Source organism: Carettochelys insculpta, chromosome 1, assembly GCF_033958435.1.
Source record: "Carettochelys insculpta isolate YL-2023 chromosome 1, ASM3395843v1, whole genome shotgun sequence".
Lineage (NCBI taxonomy): Eukaryota > Metazoa > Chordata > Testudines > Carettochelyidae > Carettochelys > Carettochelys insculpta.
This window is the reverse complement of record NC_134137.1, coordinates 39,092,299-39,112,872: the sequence shown is the minus strand read 5'-3', so window position 1 is coordinate 39,112,872 and position 20,574 is coordinate 39,092,299. Positions and strand designations below refer to the sequence as shown.

Genomic DNA, 20,574 nt, shown 5'->3' with positions numbered 1-20,574 from the left:
ACTTCTTTATTCAGTAGTGAAATATTCCAGTTTTTTCTGCGTGCCTAGACGAGAACTGATTTGCTGTGCCTTTTCTAATCTCCAATAATGCAGCAAAATGACCTCTGACATCACGATCATTCTGTTTAGGCAATGTTATGATGTGCCCAAGACATATATCACTCTGCCATCTCAGTCCAAAGAGGGCTCAACTTTTTATGCCTCTCAGTGTTCCTGACTTTGTTTTTTCTCTTTTTTGTTTATTTTTCTTCTCTCTCTTCCTTTACCCTCACACTTAGACTGACCATGGGAAATGATGACTCTTCTGGGAGAGGGGCTTATTAAAGAAGTGAGATGTTTAGATATGTTCTGCTCAAGCCTTCTCAGATCTCGTTCCCTCTACTCCTGGGATTCTTTCCCTGTACCTTGATTCTGAGCATGTCATCTAGGGTTTTCTTGGCTGTATCATATCTGAGGAATATGATTGTCATGGTGATTTGTGGATGGTCAAGTCCATTCAGAGCCCGGTAGAGTAGGAGTAGGAGTTTTAATTGAATCAGAAAGAAGAGCCTTGTGTATGTAAGTCTTGTGTCTGTTCAGTAGACAAAGAACTGCCTGTTCTGTATATTATAGTTTGCAAGTGGCATTTACCATCGCAGCCATCTAGCATGGAGGTTCAAAGTCATAGATCATTGTTGTAAAGTGTTTGAGAAGATTGGGAAGTTGTTTCTTGCTCAGCTCAACATGGTAAAAGGTATTTCTTGCTGTTGTTTCAATGTGTTCAGGATCAGAAAGGGTTCCAGCCATGCTCAGAAGTCTCATGTTACCTTGATGATTGGTAATTACATACACCCTGTCAAGGGCATTTTTCTCATTATCAACTCTGTCTTCTTTAATGAGAACAAATGCAAAGTAGTCCACTTCAGAAGGAATAATCAGTTTCACACATACAGAATAGGAAGCCGCTGTCTAGCAAGGAGTACTGCAGAAAGGGATCTAGGGCTTATAGGGGACCACAGGCTAAATATGAGTCAACAGCATAATGCAGTTACAAAAAAAGCAAACATGATTCTGGGATGCATTACCAGAAATGTTGTGAGCGAGACCTGAGAAGTCATTCTTCCGCTCTGCTCTGCATTGATTAGGCCTCAGTTGGACTGCATCTACACTACATTCCCTTTTCAGAAGGGGAATGCAAATGTGGTTGATTGGAAATGCAAATGAGGTGCTGATTTACATATATCATACCTCATTTGCATAGTGGCAGCCACTCGCTGTTCCAGAAGTGTAGTTTGCAGGAAAAAAACAAGCAGTGTAGATGGAGTTCATTTGAAAACAAACCCCATTTTTGAAAAAACCCTTCTTCCTGAAAAATATGAAGAAGGGTGCTTTTGAAAGTAGGGTTTCTTTTCAAACGAATCCCATCTACACTGCTTGTATTTTTTCCAAAAATGGCACTTTTGAAAGAGCAGGTGGCTGCCATCATGCAAATGAGGTGCACAGCATGTAAATTAGTGCCTCATTTGCATTTGCGATAGCCACATTTGCATTCCCCTTCCAAAAGTGGAATGTAACGTAGATGTGGCCTTGGAGCATTGTGTCCAGTTTTGGGCACCACATTTCAACAGGGATGTGGAGAAACTGGAGAAGGTCCAGAGAAGAGCAACAAGAATGATTAATGGTCTAGAGAACATGAGCTATGAGGGAAGTCTGAAGAACTGGGCTTGTTTTGTTTAGAGGGGACATGGCAGCAGTTTACAAGTACCTAAAACAGTGTTATAAGGAGGAGGGAGAAAAATTGTTCTTCTTCACCTGTAAGGATAGAATGAGAAGCAATGGGCTTAAACAGCAGCAAGGGATGTTTAGGCTGGATATAAGGAAAAACTTCCTAACTAGCAGGGTGGTTAAACACTGGAATAAATTCCCTATGGAGGTTGTGGAATCTCCATCACTGGAGATATTTAAGAGCAGGTTAGACATCTATCAGGGTTGTTTTAGATGGTACTTGATCCTGCTGTGACAGGACGGGACTGTCCTCTCGAGGGCCCTCCCAATTCTAGTGTTCTATGATTCCCTGCATAACTTTGGAACAGGGAAGGCAGAGATGATAATGACAAAAACGAGTAATATTCCATCCTCCTGCTTGCTTCTTCCAATGGGACAATTTAACAATAGCAGAAGCTGCACTGAATGCTGTTACAGCATTCTGCCTTCCTAAACTCCCCAAGTGACAGCTCTTTGTGAGGCAGAGAAGGTACCTCTGATGATTTTAACCCCATGAATTAAGATCAGTATCTCTAGTGTTGAGATGTAATTATGAAAATTTGGACATGTAAATCTTTGTCTTGTTGTAACTAACTTCTAGTAACCAGAACAGAGAGAAAGCTGTGCTAGTCTTTATACTATAAAAACAAAAAAGCAGTCCAGTAGCACTTTAAAGACTAACAAAATAATTTGTTAGGTGATGAGGTTTCGTGGGATAGACCCACTTCTTCAGATCATAGCCATACCAGAACAGACTCAATATTTAAGGCACAGAGAACCAAATTGGTTCTCTGTGCCTTAAATATTGAGTCTGTTCTGGTATGGCTATGATCTGAAGAAGTGGGTCTGTCCCACAAAAGCTCATCACCTAATAAATTATTTTGTTAGTCTTTAAAGTGCCACTGGACTGCTTTTTTGTTTTCTTGTAACCAGAAGAAGGGATTTTCTTTGCATGAAAAGAAATCCCAGCAATGCACATGCTATGTTATTTGCTCCTTGCAGAACAGTTAACATGATACTTTGTGTCAAGTATCAGAGGGGTAGCCATGTTAGTCTGGATCTGTCACGGCAACGAAGGGTCCTGTGGCACCTTATAGACTAACAGAAAAGTTTTGAGCATGAGCTTTCGTGAGCACAGACTCACTTCATCATGAAGTGAGTCTGTGCTCACGAAAGCTCATGCTCAAAACTTTTCTGTTAGTCTATAAGGTGCCGCAGGACCCTTCGTTGCTGTTACATGATACTTTGTGTGGTCTTAAGCAAAAACAAACGTATAAAGGATTAGATTAACACTGTCAAGGATGGCAGGTTCTAATTACTATCCCCCTATGTTTCCAATATTTAAGTGTAAACATAGTTGTGGGGGAGGGTAAACAAATGTGCTCATTGCTGCTTAAAAAATAATCACTACAAAATATCCATAAGCCCAGTACTTGTGCAAATCCTCCAAAAATGTATGTGCATGAGTTTATCAAAGAGTATGGTAAATGTGATACCTAACATGTCTCTCAGATTTCCAAAGGACTGTTAGGAATACAGACAACAAAGGGCAAAAAAAGAAACTGCTTTAATGTCATTCCTTTAAATAACTGTGAGCTGGAGCCAATAGATTATAATTAACTTTCATCTTTGTTTTGGATGACAGCTCTTTATAAGCCAGGAAGGGCTGCTGTGGCATTAAAGTGTGGTGGAACAAAGCCCTCTAGCAATGAATGGTTTATGCTGAGTTTTAGCTGATGAAGTGTAGTCACCAAGGCAACGTGTTCCGTCATTAGCAGTGAGATCCAAGAAGCAAGTGGTGCACCTCATCATCTTACCCACGTATCAGCAGCTATTTGAAAAAAAAAATCACAGACTGAAGCAGTTTCATTATCTCTAATATTAGGTAACATAAGAGAGTAGAGTCTCTTCAAGCACGAGAAGATTTCATGTCTGTAGTCTCCTCTGAACAACTAAGACGGCGTATTTTCCCTATGTTAAACTAATGCTTCAGAACTCAGTGGTTGCAAAGTTCTGAAACTGACAAATGTTATCAGGGGATCTGTGTGCCCATTGAATTTGTTTCTACCTTGTATCAAAGCATGAATATTAATTGAACTGGGTGAACAATTTGCAAGGAATTTGGCAAATGTAGTGCTTTTTCCTGAGTTATTTATGAATTGATTATGAATATTTGCTATGTATAATAATCTACTATATATAGGTCTATACAGCAAAGTTATTTTGAAATAACAGACAGTTTAAAATAACTATTCTAACATCTCCATAATGAAATTGCTATTTCAAAATAATTTCAAAATAGTGGTTGGCTGATTTCAAAATTGGTAAACCCCTTTCTATGAGGAATAGTGCCTATTTTGAAGGAGCTATTTCAAAATAAGTGCTGTTAAGACACAGAATAGAGCCTATTTCAAAATAAGCCATAGTGCAGCCAGTGGTTCTGTTTTGACATAGGCTGTATAGCTGTATCTTCACATGCCCCCTCCTTTCGTGCCTCCCCTCATGTTAATGAGACAGTTCGGAAGATGCTAATAAGTCACTGACATGAATATACAGCACCTCATTAGCATAATGGCAGCCATGCGCACTTCGAAACCGCCAGTTTCGAAACTCACGCCACCCATATAGCCGGGAGCCTTTTGAAATGGTCCCCTGATTTCAAATGCCCCTTCTTCTCATCTCGTTTTGGGAAGAAGAGGCTTTCAAAATCAGGGAGGGTCATTTCAAAGGGCCCCTGGCTACACAGGCGGCATGCATGTCGAAACCAGCAGTGTGGAAGCACGCGCGGCCGCCATTATGCTAATGAGATGTTGCATATTCATGGAAGCACCTCATTAGCCTGTTCCAAAGTGCCATATTAACATAGCCCTTCCGAAAGGAGGGGCTAGTGTGGCCATGGGCTTCCAGCATAGCTTATTTTGAAATAAGGCAGCTGTGCAGACATACCCTTAGGCTATGTCTATACAAGGGAAATAAGTTGATTTCAGATACACAACTCTACCTGCGGCATATGTGTCGCTAGAATCAATGTATCAGAATTGACTTATTTCCCTAGTGAAAACCTAGCCTCTATACTCTTGCTTCAGCCTCTCTTACTCCACTGCTGACCCTAGAGAGATTGATTTTGCCACTTCTTCACCAGATATGCAAAACTCAACTCTGAAGATTGGGGTCAATCTTTTGCTTCGTTTAGAAAAGCCCCCAGAGAGTTAATATGTTTGCCTGTTTAATCAAGAACTCCTCCTAAAAGGTAAAATTTAAGACCACAAAATTCAGTATACAGCTTCTTAACATAAGAACAGTCACACTGGGTCAGACCAAAGATCCATTCTGCCCAGTGTGCTGTCTTCTGTCACTAGCCAATGCCAGGCGCCCAAGAGGGAGTGAACCAAACAGGTAATGAGCAAGCAATCGCTCTCTTGCCATCCATCTCCAGCCTCTGACAAATAGAGGCTATGGACCCTGTTACTTACCCATCCTGGCTAATACCCATTAATAGACCTAACCTTCATGAATGTATCTACCTCTTTTTTTAAACCCTGTTATAATCTATCCTTCACAACGTCCATTGGCAAGAAGTTCCACAGGTTGACTGTGTGCTGTGTGAAGGAGAACTTTCTTTTATTTGTTTTAAACCTGCTGCCCCTTAATTTCATTTGGTGTCCCCTAGTTCTTATATTACAGGAACAAGTAAATAACTTTTCCTTTTTCCCTTTCTCTACACCACTCATGATTTTATATACCTGTATCATATCCACCCTGCTTTAGTCTCCTCTTTTCTAAGATGAAAAGTCCTAGTCTCTTTAATCTCTCTTCATATGGGACCCATTCCATGCCCCTAATTAACTTTAGTTGCCCTTTTCTGAACCTTTTCTAATGCTAATATATGGGTTTTTTTGAGATGAGGCCACATCTATACGCAGTATTCAAGACGTGGGCATACCATGGTTTTATATAAAGGCAGTAAGATATTTTCCACCTTATTCTCTATCCCTCTTTTAAGGATTGCTAACATCCTGCTAGCTTTTTTGACTGCTGTGGCACACTGCATGGATGTTTTTAGAGAACTATCCACTATCCACCTCCCCTTATAACTGAAAGCAACGTAAGGGTTTGGTTGTGCTAGCAAAACAGTATATGCCTAGAATGGGATTGCTTCTCATAAACCCAAACTGAAAAGAGACAGAATAACCAAATCATGTACAGTCTTCAACACTGACACAACTGAGTGAATGTTAAAAGAGACTGAACCAAGGTGAGCCAGAAAATAGGAAGAACCTGGAATAGAATTGCTTATCAAAAAGCCTTACAGAAATGAGATAAAAGGGAGAAATGTGGCATAATGCTCTGCTTTGGCACGCTAAACCAGTTCTTAAGGTCTGAAAACTAGAAGAAAATTTTATTGGAAACTAAATTGACTATAGCCCTTTTTCTAAAACATAAAAAATGAAAAGAGTTTATAGGGATACAGAAAAACATACATTTCATGGGATTTCCATTTTAAAAAAATCATTAAGAAAAGTAAATGGAAAAATTTTGATGTCTGAAATAAAAATTAACTTCATAAAAATAGCACTGTGTATTTTGAAAAACACAAACATTTTAAAAAAGCATGCACATTTTCCTTTTATTTAACTAAAAAAACTTTAATTTAAGAACGCAAGCAATGTCAGGTAAATCTGCTAGCAGAGACAGACTTTCTGCAAACAAATTGTCTGTGGTTTATTTTTAAATTGTCTACTTTCAATATTTATAGTTGGGTATCTATAATTTCATTTGCCACCTACGTGATATTATATAGTTTGTGTTCTCTGATTGGTTCACCTATAATTTATAACATAGAAGCGTCCCTAAAGAAATTATTGTGGTTTTGATTATCTCAGGTAAAGGGAAAGAAGTACTTCAGGAAGAGAGCACGAAAGAGCAAAAGCTTTGAATGTTCGAGCTTGTGAATTTTTGAACATTTAAAATCCTTTACAATTTTTGAACATTTAAAATCCTTTACTGTGCCATTTAGCAAAATTTAGAGCATTGGATTTAGCTTTGCATGTGAACTCCAGATCTAAAAGTAATTAGGTTACTTCCTGACTGTAGATTAGAGAAAGCTATGTCAGAGTTATTGATGGTCTAGAAGGTTTTCTCCTCAGTTTTCTATCACATTCATACCTCATAATTATGTATTTGTGCACCTACATGATCATATTTGCAATTGAAGTCATTAGAGCAACGTTGATTTATACCAACATTCTCCAGGTTCACCCTGTATTAACTACAAAATAAAAAAAAAAGTATAAGGTATCATTTCAGTTGATGTAAATTGGTATTGATGAGGACCTGACCATATAGCTTCAAAGGAATTTGTCATGAACTTCTGTTATCAGGACTGTATTTTGCACATGCTGATTATCAGGCTGAGTTTGTGTTTCAAAATCCTTATATAGATTCATAGATTCTAGAGATTCATAGATGCTAAGGCCAGAAGGAACCATTCTGATCATCTCATTTGACCTCCTCCATAGCACTATAGATCGTAGAACTTCCCTAAAATAATTCCTAGAGCTTATCTTTTAGCAAAACATCTAATTAGGAGTCTAAAATTGCCTGTGATGGAGAATCCATTCTGTCCCTTGGCAAATAGTTGCAATGGTTAAGTATTCTAACTGGTAACAATGTATACCTTACTCCTAGCCTGAACATGAATAGCTTCAACTTTGCCACTGAACTGTCTTATATACCTTTCTCTGCTAGGTTGAAGTGCCCAAAGTCACCCCTTAGTCTGTTCTTTGTTAAGCTAAATAGATTGAGCTCCTCGAATCTATCCCTGTAAGGAAGGGTTTCTAATCCTTTCCTTATTCTCATGGCCCTTCTCTGGACTCTCTCCAGTGTACCAATGCATTGAAAGATGAAATTAGCTCTTTTGGCCACAGCATCACATTGGGTACACATGTTCAGCTGATCTGTCATGATCCCAAACCTTTTTTCATAGTTACTGCTTCCCAGGAAAGAGTTCCTTATCTTCTGTGTTCCAAGAAGTATTGCATTTACATTTAGATACAATAAAATAAATATTGTTTACTTAAGTGTGGTTTACCAAGCAGTCCGTACTGCTCTGAATGAGAGACCTGTCCTCTTCAATATTTACCAGTCTCCCAATTTTCTGTCATCTGCAAACTTTATCAGTGATAATGGCACTTATATTATAAATGGTTTATTCCCATAATGCTTGAAACAAGCAATGTTATTATTATTATTACAATAGCACCTAAAAACCTTAATCTCTTTTTGCTAGGTGCTGTATAAGCATAAAATGTATAACCCAAAGAACTAATTCGTAAGGGATGAAGAAGAAAAGCAGAGTTCTCTTCTGTGGAGGAGCATTCCAAAGGTGGAAGGACACAGAACACTGAGACATTGTTAAAGGTCTGGTAGTTAACTTTAGGATATTGCCATGACTGTGATTTTCCTATGGGTTTTTCCCCTTTAGGATGACATGCAGCCTGCAGCATCAGAAACCAACTGGGAGTCAGTCACAAGCTCTGTCTCAGTAAGTAGCTTGTTTCTCTTTTGCCCATGAATGGGTTGGTAGAATGGCTTTTAGTCGATCTAAATACATCTGCACGATAGGAGCACTGCTTGACCTGTAAGTAGGAGATTAATTGAGACATGTTCTTCAAACTCATTCTAGACTGTCAATATTTTGGGGGAAGGTGCGGGGGGTTGAAGGTCAGAAATAGCAGCAGCTGTGTTAACCACGTGAGATGGCCAGTAGGTGAAATGTTTACCACTTTCATACTGAATCCTCCCAACAAGAAATTTCCTTTACATGTTGAGCTATAAAGTTTTTTGGTCTAAGCACATGTGCATATTTTGCAATAATCAGCTTTAAAGGCAAGTGAGTGGGAAAAAGGATTTTTTAATTGTCGTTACTGAACATTTTTATACCAGCAAGGAAATTATATCTTAATTTGACATTTTGTTTTATGGAACTAAATACAACTTTTAAAAAAAGAAACCCCAATTAAAATCTCCACATTTCTTCACTTTAGTCTGTTCATGTCACAGACCAAAAGAAAAAGGATCAGCCCTGAGTAGGATTTTCAAACAAAATTTTAGGCATATCTGTACTGCACATAAACATCCATGATTAGCCCCGGTCAGATGACCCAGACTTGCAGTGTCTGTATCACTGAAGTGCAGTGTAAACATTCCATGTCACATCGGAGCCTATGGTCTGGAACCCTCTCCAGCCAGAGATGTTTAATTGCAATGGACATACTCTTAGACTCTGAGACCATACCATGTGGGAAGATCATGCCAGCATCAGACTTGGTAATGGGACAGTCCCACAGCCATACATTGCATTGTCCAGTGCCACACTCACAATGTACATTCACTTGACAACTCCTTTTCTATAACATATAGTCAGAGAGATAGTGATTGGAGTGGAACTGACCCACTAGGTCAAAGCTTGGAACATGCTGGATAATTATGATAATACTGTTACTACACAGTAAAGTGCTTTGAGATCCTTGGATTACATGGGCTATTTGACACTAGCACTGAGTCATCATATTACTGAGAGCCTGGCTTTGTTAGGCGTGCCATACAGAAGACATTAGGGTAGTCTTTGGAAAATCGCTTTCTCTTCCTATGATAACTTTTTTTCTTCTAACTCTGTTTGTTTGTTTGTTTGTTTGTTTGTTTGTGCATTTTTAATCTGACACATGTCATTTGAAAAAAATGGGAAATGTCTTTGGCAAAGTAAAAGAAAGGCTCCCTCATCTGGAGCTTTGATCCTGAGGTGAAATTACTCTGAAAACATTGTCACCATGATTGTGTTCACCAATGGAAATTGCCAAAAATCTAAAATAATAATCCACAGCCCTTTTACTATGGAGAGCCCTTCACAAAGATTGTTTGTTTCTAACTGTTTTATGGGCTTATATGTCCCTTATGGCCCTAGTATCAGGGCACTTCAGAATTATTTATCCTCCCCTACCCCTATGAGCTAGGGACATATTACTCCAATTTTACAGATGGGGGCCTGAGGCCAGGAAGCTTGTGATTGTGTCAGAAGCTGAACCTAAGACTCTTGGTCCTGTTCAGTGCCACAGCTACTAAAAACTCCTTCATTCTTAACAGATCACACCGCAATTAGACACTAAGTATTAGTAACCTTATGTCATAGGTAGGGAAACTGAGGCAGAGAAGATCGTCAATTTGCCTGTGACTAGAGACAGAGTCAAGTGGAGACCTCAGGAATGCCTAAATTTTCACATAAAAAGGTTCATGGATCCTACTGTGGGTCTTCAATCAGCATGGTAGGGCAGAACTTTAACCTAGTAACCACTGGCACAATTACACTCTGCATCTACAGACGTGTCTGGCATTGTTCACAAGTTTGAGTTCCACCTTCCATATCTATCAATAGCCTAAAGACCACCCTGCAAGATCTTGAATGAAAAAAAATTAAGAATGAGCATATATGCATTTTCATACTCCCAGACTGGAGCACAAATCTCTGAACTGTACCTCATAGTTTTCTTTACAAAGCCTACAGCAGTACTTCCAGCATCTATCTCCAGCCCAAGGCACTGGAGTCCTTGAGTAACTTCAGAATGAGATCTTTCACCCACCAAAGCCATTCTGTCCAGTTCCTAATCTTGTGTTTCAATATATAACAATCTGATTCAACAATTGAACTTCTACAAACTCTATATCACAATAAAATAGAAAGATGTCATCATTCCTAATAGAATAGTAAGGAATTGTAAAGGAGACCAAAGGAACTAAAGATCTGGATCTCATTAGAAAAGAGCTGCCAGTGTTTCTTTTCAAATTCACAATATCTTGAATGTTCAAGAATTAACAAGATGTGTCTGATGTGGTTATTCTGCCCCCTCTGCTTTCCTTTGTCTTCTCTTTGGAAGCCATCACAAAAGCCATATGACACAAGCTTTTCATAAATCTATTATTTAGCTCTTGGCAGAACAAAAGAGAGGCAGCTTTGAAGTTACTGAGGGGTCTGTCACATGATATAGCTGCCAATTGTTATCTGAGATACAATAACTCCTCTGTGTTGCCTGTTGCTCTCAGAAAGTTAAGCTTTTGTGTGTGTGTGAACTGAGCTGAACTCCTTATAAGGTCCTGAGTTGAGGTTTTATAGCGGGAGAAGGTGTGACTTCCCCCTGCTTTTATTGGTTTGGCATATCTGGCAAATCCACAGTCTGACCTCCAAGGCTCTTGTAAAATGGAAGGAAATACATAGCTAAACACATACAAGCACCACAATTCTCATCTAAATATCACACATGTGACTTTCTAAATAGAGTCCCTGATCTTTTTGCATAAAAAGTACCATCTCCTCCTACTTGAGCTAAGGCATATAGGCTGTCATTTCCATTAGTGGTCTATTAATTCCATGAAAGTGTTTATATCCACTTTGTGGGCCAGCCTCTAGAGGACAACACAATCATATACACTTGAGTAGGTTTGATGTTCCTACCGTGGAAGGCATGGGAATAGAAGGCAGTCAGTTTTCAATTCTGCTACTTATGCCACATCCTCTTGTCTTTCTTTCTTCCCTTTGTTCTTCAAAGGAAATATAGGAACTGTTTTCCTGTGATTAGAAACCAATTACTAACCACACTGATTTCTCTTATGAGTTTCTGCTTATATGTCAGCCCCAGACATGAGAAATGTGATTAAAACACCACATTTCATACAGCATAATTTTACATAGAAGCATTTTATTCAGCTTACTGATGTGAGACTTTTTTTTTTCTTTTGGTCTCCTGGGAGACTGCTCCTTTCGACAAAGTCTTTATTCCAAAGCACTTAAAAGTCAATAGAGATTCTGTGTGTCTTCCGTCTCATGACTCATGAATTTTTGGAGCTATCTGCATTGAGCTCCATTTAACACTGGATTGAAGAAGGGTTATGAAAGTAGGCCTACTGAAACTTAATTGTGATGGGTTCTGTGTTGAAGACTTAATAATTTTCAGGCCAATACTATTAAAATAAAAAGTCTTTGTTTCACAAGTATGTAAAAATATAGACCTTAGTAGCCCAACCTCTATTCTCTACTTCTTGTGCAGTTGTGATATTTACCAAACCGCTGTTCTCCTTCCATGTCATCACTGTTTTATGAGGTTTGCATTTTTCTTTCTACTGTCACATAATCTGGAAGGTCCATATTTATAGCAAATTCTGTGCAGTAAAATATCAACGACTCTAAAGACCACGGCAACATTTGCTGAATTGGTGAAATTGGCCTTCTTGTGGAGAACTCAAGTGCTGTATGGCTCAATGGGTATGTCTATGCTGTAATTGTGGGCCATGACTGCAGCTTGAGTGGACATGCCTGAGCTACCTTAGCTACTAGTGCAGTGAAGCCATGATAATGGACACTTCGGCATGGGCTGTACAAGCCCACCTAGAACCATGGGTAATTGCTCATGTGATTAGCCTGCACTGAAGTGCGCACTGCTCTGGATTCACTGCTCTGGGACTTGGACTATCTTTAATCAAGTATGTCTATTCAAGCCTCAGCCACACCCCATGATTGCAATGTAGATAGTATAGATTTTGAGGACAAAAGAGATTCTTTTATTTTTTTGTCAGTTCCAGTCTTTTAACTGAGCAAAATAAAAGTCTAAGTTTTCCTGTATTTATCTTCTGTGCTGTTATACAATGCCAGCAGGCAACAAAATATTATTTGGGGAGACGGCTCATTAGGGAATGATGTATCTGCAGTCAGTTTTTTCTTCAGTATATTTTACACTGAAATTAGGAAATTTGAGGGTAGTTTAGTGGTGAAGATGATATTAGGATACTGAATATTTGGGAATTGAAATGAGGACTTTGGAAATTTTAATCTCGTAAAAATAGAACTATTCCCTATAAATGTGTTTCAGTTATTAAAGGTCAGTCCTATCCTTGGATTCATCAACTGAACTCAGAAGATGTTTGTGCATCTAAGGCCTTGTCTACGTTTGTCAAGCAAGAAACCTAACACAAATCAATTTAAGGAGTAAAGTCTATTAACCCCCATGTGGATGCTGTCATTTGGGAGAGCACTTTACTAAGGGGGGTGAGAGCATCAACTGGGAGCTTAATGGACTTAATTTATTTGCATTGACTTTGCATCTGAGGTTGGTTTGCTGTATGTTTCCTGAGAGTCCCCCATGTAGGCTTGGTGTAAGGGTAGTATAAGTTCCCAAACAGTTAGCAATATTAATCCCTTTCAAATGTGTGTTTTTCACCCATTAGACCCTTACATTACAATTTTCTAACTTCCTTCAGTGTTTTTTTCAAGTTCTGGTGTAAAAACAATTTTAAACCAGAGTTAATTCTTTATTTGAAAGAGCCAAACCTTGACATATTTGCACAGGTCTCACACTTGTTAAAAATCCAAGAAAAGGAAAGAGGGCCCGTGATTAGGATGGCCTTGGGTTCAGTTCCTTGTTTTACTGCAGACTTCTTGTGTGATGATGGGAAAGTTGCCCTGGTTTCTTTGTGCCTTAATACATCGTTGTACAGTGGGGATATACTTCGGGGAGTACTGTGAGGATAAATACCTTAAAGCCTGAGAAACACTATGATAATGGGTGCATGTATCGGTAGATGCTGCAAAACAAAAAAGTGAAAAAGCAGTCAGTCCTGTAGCACTTTAAAGGTGAACAATATAACTTATTAGGTAATGAGCTTTCCTGGGAAAGACCCACGTGATCCCTTTTGAGCACGGGCTTATCTGGAGCCAAGAGAAAAGCAGCCAGTGCCACACTCTGTAGCAAGACATAACACATATGCTGGTGGTGTGAAAGACTGTGCAGGGAAAGCTCTGACTTCTTCCCACCCTTCCTAGCCCCCTTTGGAGTCTCTAATGCTGTCCAGTAGCATTAGGCGTACTCACTCCTCCATTCACTTGACAGCACCTGTCCTTGCTTGGGAAGGACACCTGACACTACCTGTCCCTGGCATCCTTACATAGCAACCAGGGGCAAAAGATGATTAGTAATAGCAGGAGTAAGGTCACTGTGTCAAGACAGAAGCTTAATTTAATCTGGGGTCTTGTCTAGATATTCTGTGTGAGTCAGCTGTAAGAAAAATGTCTCTGTAACTATTGACAGTTTTATTGAGTGGTGCTGAAATTTTTCAAAGTACACTGAGCTGTATGTCACTCTTAGGGGGTATCCTATCCCTCTCCATCAGTGACCGATCCTACCCTCACCGCGGAAGCACTAGACCAGACCATTGCTGGATTTAACACTGTGGAGGAGCTGCTCAAGCACTTGAATCCAGAGTCGTGGCAGGAAGATCTCGAAAACCTGTACACAGACACCGAACGCCACTATCGAGGCAGGAATTACCGTGACAGGAAGTCCAAGGGTAAGAAGGGATTACCCCATGTGTTCTTAATTCCGGGTGTTTTCTGTACGCTACTCAAAAATGCCCTTTCATTGCTTTCAAAGTCCAAATTCAGACATTGTTACCCATGCTGGAATCAACTGGACTAATTGCAGAGCAAGGAATTACCCAGCTCAAATAAAAGGTAGAAGCCTTTGACCCTTAATCTTGTTCAGTTTGATTGAGTAAGAAATTTCTCACCCACATCAACAAGCTGGCTTCAGCCTGCTAATATTCACAAATAAAAACACAGTCTCCTGAAAGTATGTATGTTAAGGACAGATGGCTTTCAAATTCATTTTAAAGTACTATTTTGTATGTAAGTCATAGGGTACCTGAACTACTGCCCTGCTTTAAACACCGGGATTTAGGATTGTTCTGTGTTGAGTGGGGGATAATTACTTCTATCACTTTGTACTTAGGGAAGCAGCTGGCATGAACACCTGTATGTGCATCTGTTTGGGTTTTGTTGTTGTTTGTTTAATGATGTGAACATCTCACCAGTTTCTATAGTGGTTCAGCATTGTCAGCTGTAGTTGAACAAAGTGTGCATAATCAGTTATGTGTCTCTTTCCCTTCCCTTGGTGCAATCCAACCATCAAATAAATGTTACTGTAAAAGAATGTTATGTTAGTGAGACAAACCAGTAATGACGAGGATGCACTCAGTAGAAAGTCCTGCCAAGTACTGCCCACTGAAATTGTACCGTGTGGTGGAGGAGGCATCTTAAGTGTCTGGTTCCATTCTTCTACAGAAGTGTTTCCCAAACTGAAAACATTGGCATACCCCTCTTGGGACTTTGGCCTTATTGGCGTACCCCCTCTCCCAGTGATTATCTCCTGATTTTTAGTCATTTATTTTCTGCCATGTACCCCTTAAAATCCTTTTGAGTCCCACCCATGGTATACATACCACACTTCGGGAAACACTGTTCTACACGGTCATTGCTGTAGTTGTTAGCAACTATTGTGCAATGAAATTCTTGTATTTTGATACGCTTTGATGAATATTTTTTCTTAAATAATTAGCAAATTACAGGTCTGATTCTGCAAGCTCTGTAACTAGGGAATTCCCATTTAATAGCAGTTTGTGCCAGGCGGGACATGCATTTTGCCTGTTTGTTTGTTTTTTAGGATCAGTTCTGAAAATAATTTTTGTAGTTACACTTCAGCAGCTGATACTTTGTTACAGTTTGATCTGAAACTGGACACATATAGGCCTACATTTTCAAAGGTAACTGGTCATTGTGGTTGTCTCAATTTATGCCTGTCCCACTTTAAAGGAGTCTGAGTTTAGAAAGTGCTGAGTACCCAGCACTGAAAACTAGGCCCCTTAAGGCACCACAAAAATGTAGGCCACCAAAACCACTATACATTTTTGAAAATGTAGGCCCCATTTCTTTTGATTACTTTGTATTAAATGCTGGGCCCAGACTGATCACATTTGGAGGCCAATGAAACATAATCGGCTATGGGTCTCCTATTCCCAGACGAGTCAGCACTGATGGAAATGTACACAAAAGGCAAAAAGGAGCTGATGTGATTTTAATGGAAGCTGACAAGTGACCCTGATCTCTTACTGAGTTTTCTATCCAGACTTCACTTGAGTCTCAGATTAAATCTGATCCTAGTGCAAATGTACTGTATCTAAAGCCACGCATGTTGTCTTTTATCCATCCCAATCAGATTGGCTGCAAGTGCTGATGTGATCTTTCTGGTTATCTGCAGGGAATGGGTTTTCTCCATTGAGTACAATGGAATTCAACTTTTTGGCCTAACAAAGTGCTGTGAAAACGTTAAAAGTTTGCCCATTTATTTCTTAATTCCGAGTGTTTTTCAAAGAGAAATGATTAAAAACGTGGCATGGGGTTTTCTCACCTCCCTTCTTCTTCCACCAGAAGAATAAATTCTCTGCTATGAACAATACACATTTCAGTCCAAAATTACTATATTAGTCAGAAAGGTGATGACATTTTTTCAGGGTGCTCAAAACTGGCTCCTCATCCCTCTGCCTCGAGTGAGCGGGAGTCTTTCTTGTAATGGACCAGACAACATCTGCCTTTCAGGCACTCTGCTCAGGGCCTCTTCCTGCCACTACTTTGCCTTGAAGGTTAACACTTAATCTATTCCAGTTCCTAAAATCCCCAGAAGCATCTCTGTCTTGGCATAAACCACTCATTGTCAGGCTGATGCCTGCCCCTGAGATTCTGAGAATTAGCTGAAGGTCAATGCCCCCAGCATGCATACCTGCCCCCAGCCCTTGCCAGGAAGGTTAGTCCCTCTTGTGTTAAGTGTGTGTTTCTTTGGAATACCAGTAGGGAAGGAAACTAGGTGGACAAAAACCAGTAGAATCTGGCAATCCTGCACATGGGCAAAGGTAAACAAAACTTCTGGAGGGCCACACGTAGAACCTCAATGGGCCACATATGGCCCTTGGGCTCCAGGCTGCCCACCACTGTCCTAGGAAGTCTTCCCACTGACTGCCTCCATGCCATTTGGCCAGGGACTGGTAGAGGAATCCACTCTCTTCCCCAGATTCCAGTCCAGGAATCCTTAGCTTAGCAGCATTGGCTTTCTCCCTCAGGCCTCACAGCTACATCCCTGGGTTTCTTCCTACCTACCACTGCTTTCCCTTTCTTTCCTGGGCCTGTCAGTTCTCCAAAGCCTCCTCCCTCTTCCTAGGCCGTGTCTGCAGTCTCTGTTCTTGCAGTGACAACTGGTGAGGGGAGTTCTGGTGTGGGGAGGGGCACTGGACATGCATCCCTCTCCCACTCCCTTCCCTCCCCCGCTCCACCCATGTCTGCATCCTCTGCTCTGCCCCGACCAACTCTTCCTCCAGAATCAGTGCAGTGCTTTCAATGAATACGGAGAGGGCAGGGGTGGTGGATTCTGGGAAGGATGTATTTGACCCCCTGTGCACCCCTGTGCATCACCCCTGCACTCGCCGGTTGCCAACTCTCTGATTGGAGAAAAACTAACTCTTCCTCCCTCCCCTTCCCTGCCCTGAGACCCTTCTCTGAGACTCTGCCCCCAACACAACACTGAACTGGGGCAGGGAGTTGGGTTGCAGGAAGGGATGAGAGCTCTGGTTGCAGTTTCAGGCTCTGGGGCAGTACCAGGGATGAGGATTCTCAGGTGTAGGAGGGGCTTTGGCCTGGAGCAGGGGTTTGGAGTGCAGGGAATGAGGGCTGTGGCAGGTGGTGAGGGTTCTGGGGTGGGACCGGGGCTGAAGGGTTTGGAGTGCAGCAGGAGACATGGGATCTTGGAGGGAGTTTGGGTGCAGGACAGGATTCCATGATGGTGCAGGAGGTCAAAGAGTGGGGGAGGTGTGAGCTCCAGCTGGGGATGCGGGTTCTACAGTAGGGGTGGAGATGAGGAGCTTTGGGTGCAAGGGGGAATGTGGGGTGCAGGTTCTGGCTGGGTAGTGCTTATCTTAGGTGGCTCCCAGAAGTGACTGGAATCTCCAGCTCCTGGAGAGAGACACAGGCAGGTGGTGGTGTGTGATGCTTCTGCCTGCAGGCACCGCCCCCGCAGCTCACAGGGGCTGTGGCTCCCCAGCCACGAGCAGCTGTGGAATCAGCAGTCAGAGAAGGAGAAATGAGCAGAGACTTTCCCTGGATGCTCTTGCACCTAGGAGACAGAGGGACATGCCAGTGGCTTCTGGGAACTGCACTGAGGCAGAGCAGGTAGGTCTTAGCACCTATTAAAATCACTGAAATGGCTTTCAATGGCCTCCAGGAAATTGAGCCAGTTCCAGGAGACTATCAGCCAAGTCAGAAGGTTTGGCAACCTACTTCACTCAGTTTTCCCTTTCTCCTGGGAGTGTCTGTTGTCTTCCTGCAGCCCCTTCACCTTTCAGCTGCTGAGCCTTCTGGGTCCTGCCTATTCCTGTCCAACTGGGCCTCCTTAACCAGCTGTCTAATGGCTTAATTGACCCTGGGTGGTCTGCAATAAATGCTGCAGGGTGAGTGTGGGGTCGTCACCCTCTTATAGCATATAGTCCCTGCTACTACACACTCAGGGTATGTCTAGATGTATCTCAAAATAACAACACCAGGACTTTTTGCTGTGCTCAGAATAGCACAGCTGTTTCAAGCACAGTATTCTGTTTCCTCTACCCCTTGTCATGAGAGAGGTAGCAGAAACCTTGAAATAGGCCCTTATTTCAAACTTCTCTGCCATTTGGATGGCACCAAGTTCAAAATAAGGTAAATCAAAATGACTTAAGCAATTTGCATTGCACAAATTGCATACATTATTCCGAGTTTGGGCCACAATCTAGATGTAGCCTTAAAGTAATTACCAGGCAATCTATTCCTAAAGAGAGAATGTATGCGGCTTGACTGATTCAACTCAGGACTGGATCTTTATAACAACAAAAGACTGCATTTGAGTTAAAGCAAAACAAAAATGAGCATATTAATAAAGGTTAAGATTTAAGAGTATGGCTAAGAAATGGGAAACAGCTGGTTATATATATAAAACAACACATACAATTCAAACCTACGTCTTCATTTGTTAATGTTTACCTTTTCCTGTTTTATAAAGTAGATTTGCTTTCAAAGATTCAGTCTTTGACAGCTGCTGGTTTTCAGTTAAAACCAGGACTGAGTTCTCATAAATATCCTCATGCCTTGCAAGAGTTTTCTTCAGTAAATGGATGACAAATATCTTCTTGTTTCCCCTTATTTTCCAAAACTCATTGTTTTGCCACCCAAAGACAGCAAGGCCACTGTGGTTCTCTTCCGGGGATGCTGACTTCGAGGTGTCTCCCCTACTCCTGTGTTTCTGTACTCAAAAAGACCTCCATTCTGGTGATTTACTACAATGTTTAATTTACAGACTACAAAGAGCTATATACAGCATCACCTATGAGGAAGAAATCTGTTTGTCAGGTTACATTTTAACATATAAGTTTCAGACCTTTAAAACTTAGAGGTTTTAACATATCAGTATTTAACATTTATACAATTTCCTAAATGTCCTCCATATAGACATCTTGCAGAGATTGTAAACATCAGTGCAGTATGAGCTTTTAATAGACATCTTATGCCACTCTAATGAATTAGTCAGGTATGATAGGCATTGCTGTCCCATAACACCGAGCCCTGTGCCAGTTGGCATTGAGAGGTTCTTAGGGTGACATCAGGGCTAACAGGAAATGCTCATACTAGAAATGTGATAGGGATACAGCCATGTTACATGTTGAAATCCAATTAGAGAATGACACCACATAATATCCTCTAATTTAGGAATACATTTGAGGTTTCAAACACAGCCTCTGTGGAACGTTAAGGAATATTTATAGGCACTGTAGTAACCTTGAAGCCAAAAGAACAATAGATTATATCACCATTTACATGCATTCTCAGCTTTCCACTTGGGTTTTATCCTTTGTTCTTGTTTACAAGTGCCCTAAAGCAGATTAGCACAATTTGATATAATCCCTGTGCATCTCTCACAGCAATTTTAGAGGATGTCTTTTAAATTATATAAATAAATTGCTAATGATTTCATTGTTAATCCTACCCCCTGTGCATACCAAGTGGTTCCAGGCAAATGAGTTCAGTGCAGTGTTACTAGATTTTCAATCCTGATAAGAGCACCCACACAGTAAATGCCATTTTATTTGTGGCAATCAATACAGATTGAAAATAAGGATCAGAAAAGAAGTAATACAAATACTGCAGTTCCTGCAATGACCTTTTAAAGGTTAGGACTATCCTGATTAAATCTGTGTATCTGAAATTGCAATTCATGGACTAACTCTGATCTCACAGCATTCTTTATTTAATAATGTTAGCTATCAATATCAGGTGTGTACCCCTAAAATATATTCATTGTTTGAAATGTGATGTGTGTATATGTATTACAATTTACAGTTCACTAGTCATGCAAAAGCTTATTACATAACCTCAATGAATCCAAATCCAGGGGAAGGTTGGTTGGTGTGTTTGTTTGTTTGTTTTGGTATAGAATTTGCATTTTCAAAATCCGTAAGTCATGCACCAGATACACATTCTATAATAATATTGTGGCAATTCTTCTTCAAAAAACTATAACAAATAAATATTAGATAAACATCGGTGCTGTAATTTTTAAAAATGTGAACAGTTTGATAGTCAAATCAATATCTTGTAAAGGAAGACTCAAAGGCTACATCTACACGAGACACATTTGTCAAGAAAAGTCACTGTTGGAAGGGATTTCCTGGCAAAATGTCTGTTGACAGATTGCATCTACACATAAAAGCAGATCAAAAGAGCAATCTGCTCTGTCAACAGAGAGCAGCCAGATTGCCTGGCCATCTCTTGACAGAATGGCTGACCAGAAGCTCTGCGAACAGCGCTTCCCAGTGAACCGGAAGCCCTGTCTGCTGACAGAAGGGCCCCAGAGCATCTACGTGACTGTTTTGTTGACAGAA

At 40.6% G+C, this 20,574-nt stretch overlaps 1 protein-coding gene across 1 annotated transcript in view; it reads left to right on the top strand.

Annotated features, from left to right (window-relative positions):
* The window catches only part of PDGFD (platelet derived growth factor D), a 207,930-nt gene that overhangs the window by 161,613 nt on the left and 25,743 nt on the right, over positions 1 to 20,574 (top strand). The window contains exons 4-5 of the mRNA XM_074984733.1: positions 8,228 to 8,287; positions 13,932 to 14,133. Coding sequence (XP_074840834.1) covers positions 8,228 to 8,287; positions 13,932 to 14,133 — 262 coding nt within the window. The remainder of the gene's footprint in view (positions 1 to 8,227; positions 8,288 to 13,931; positions 14,134 to 20,574) is intronic.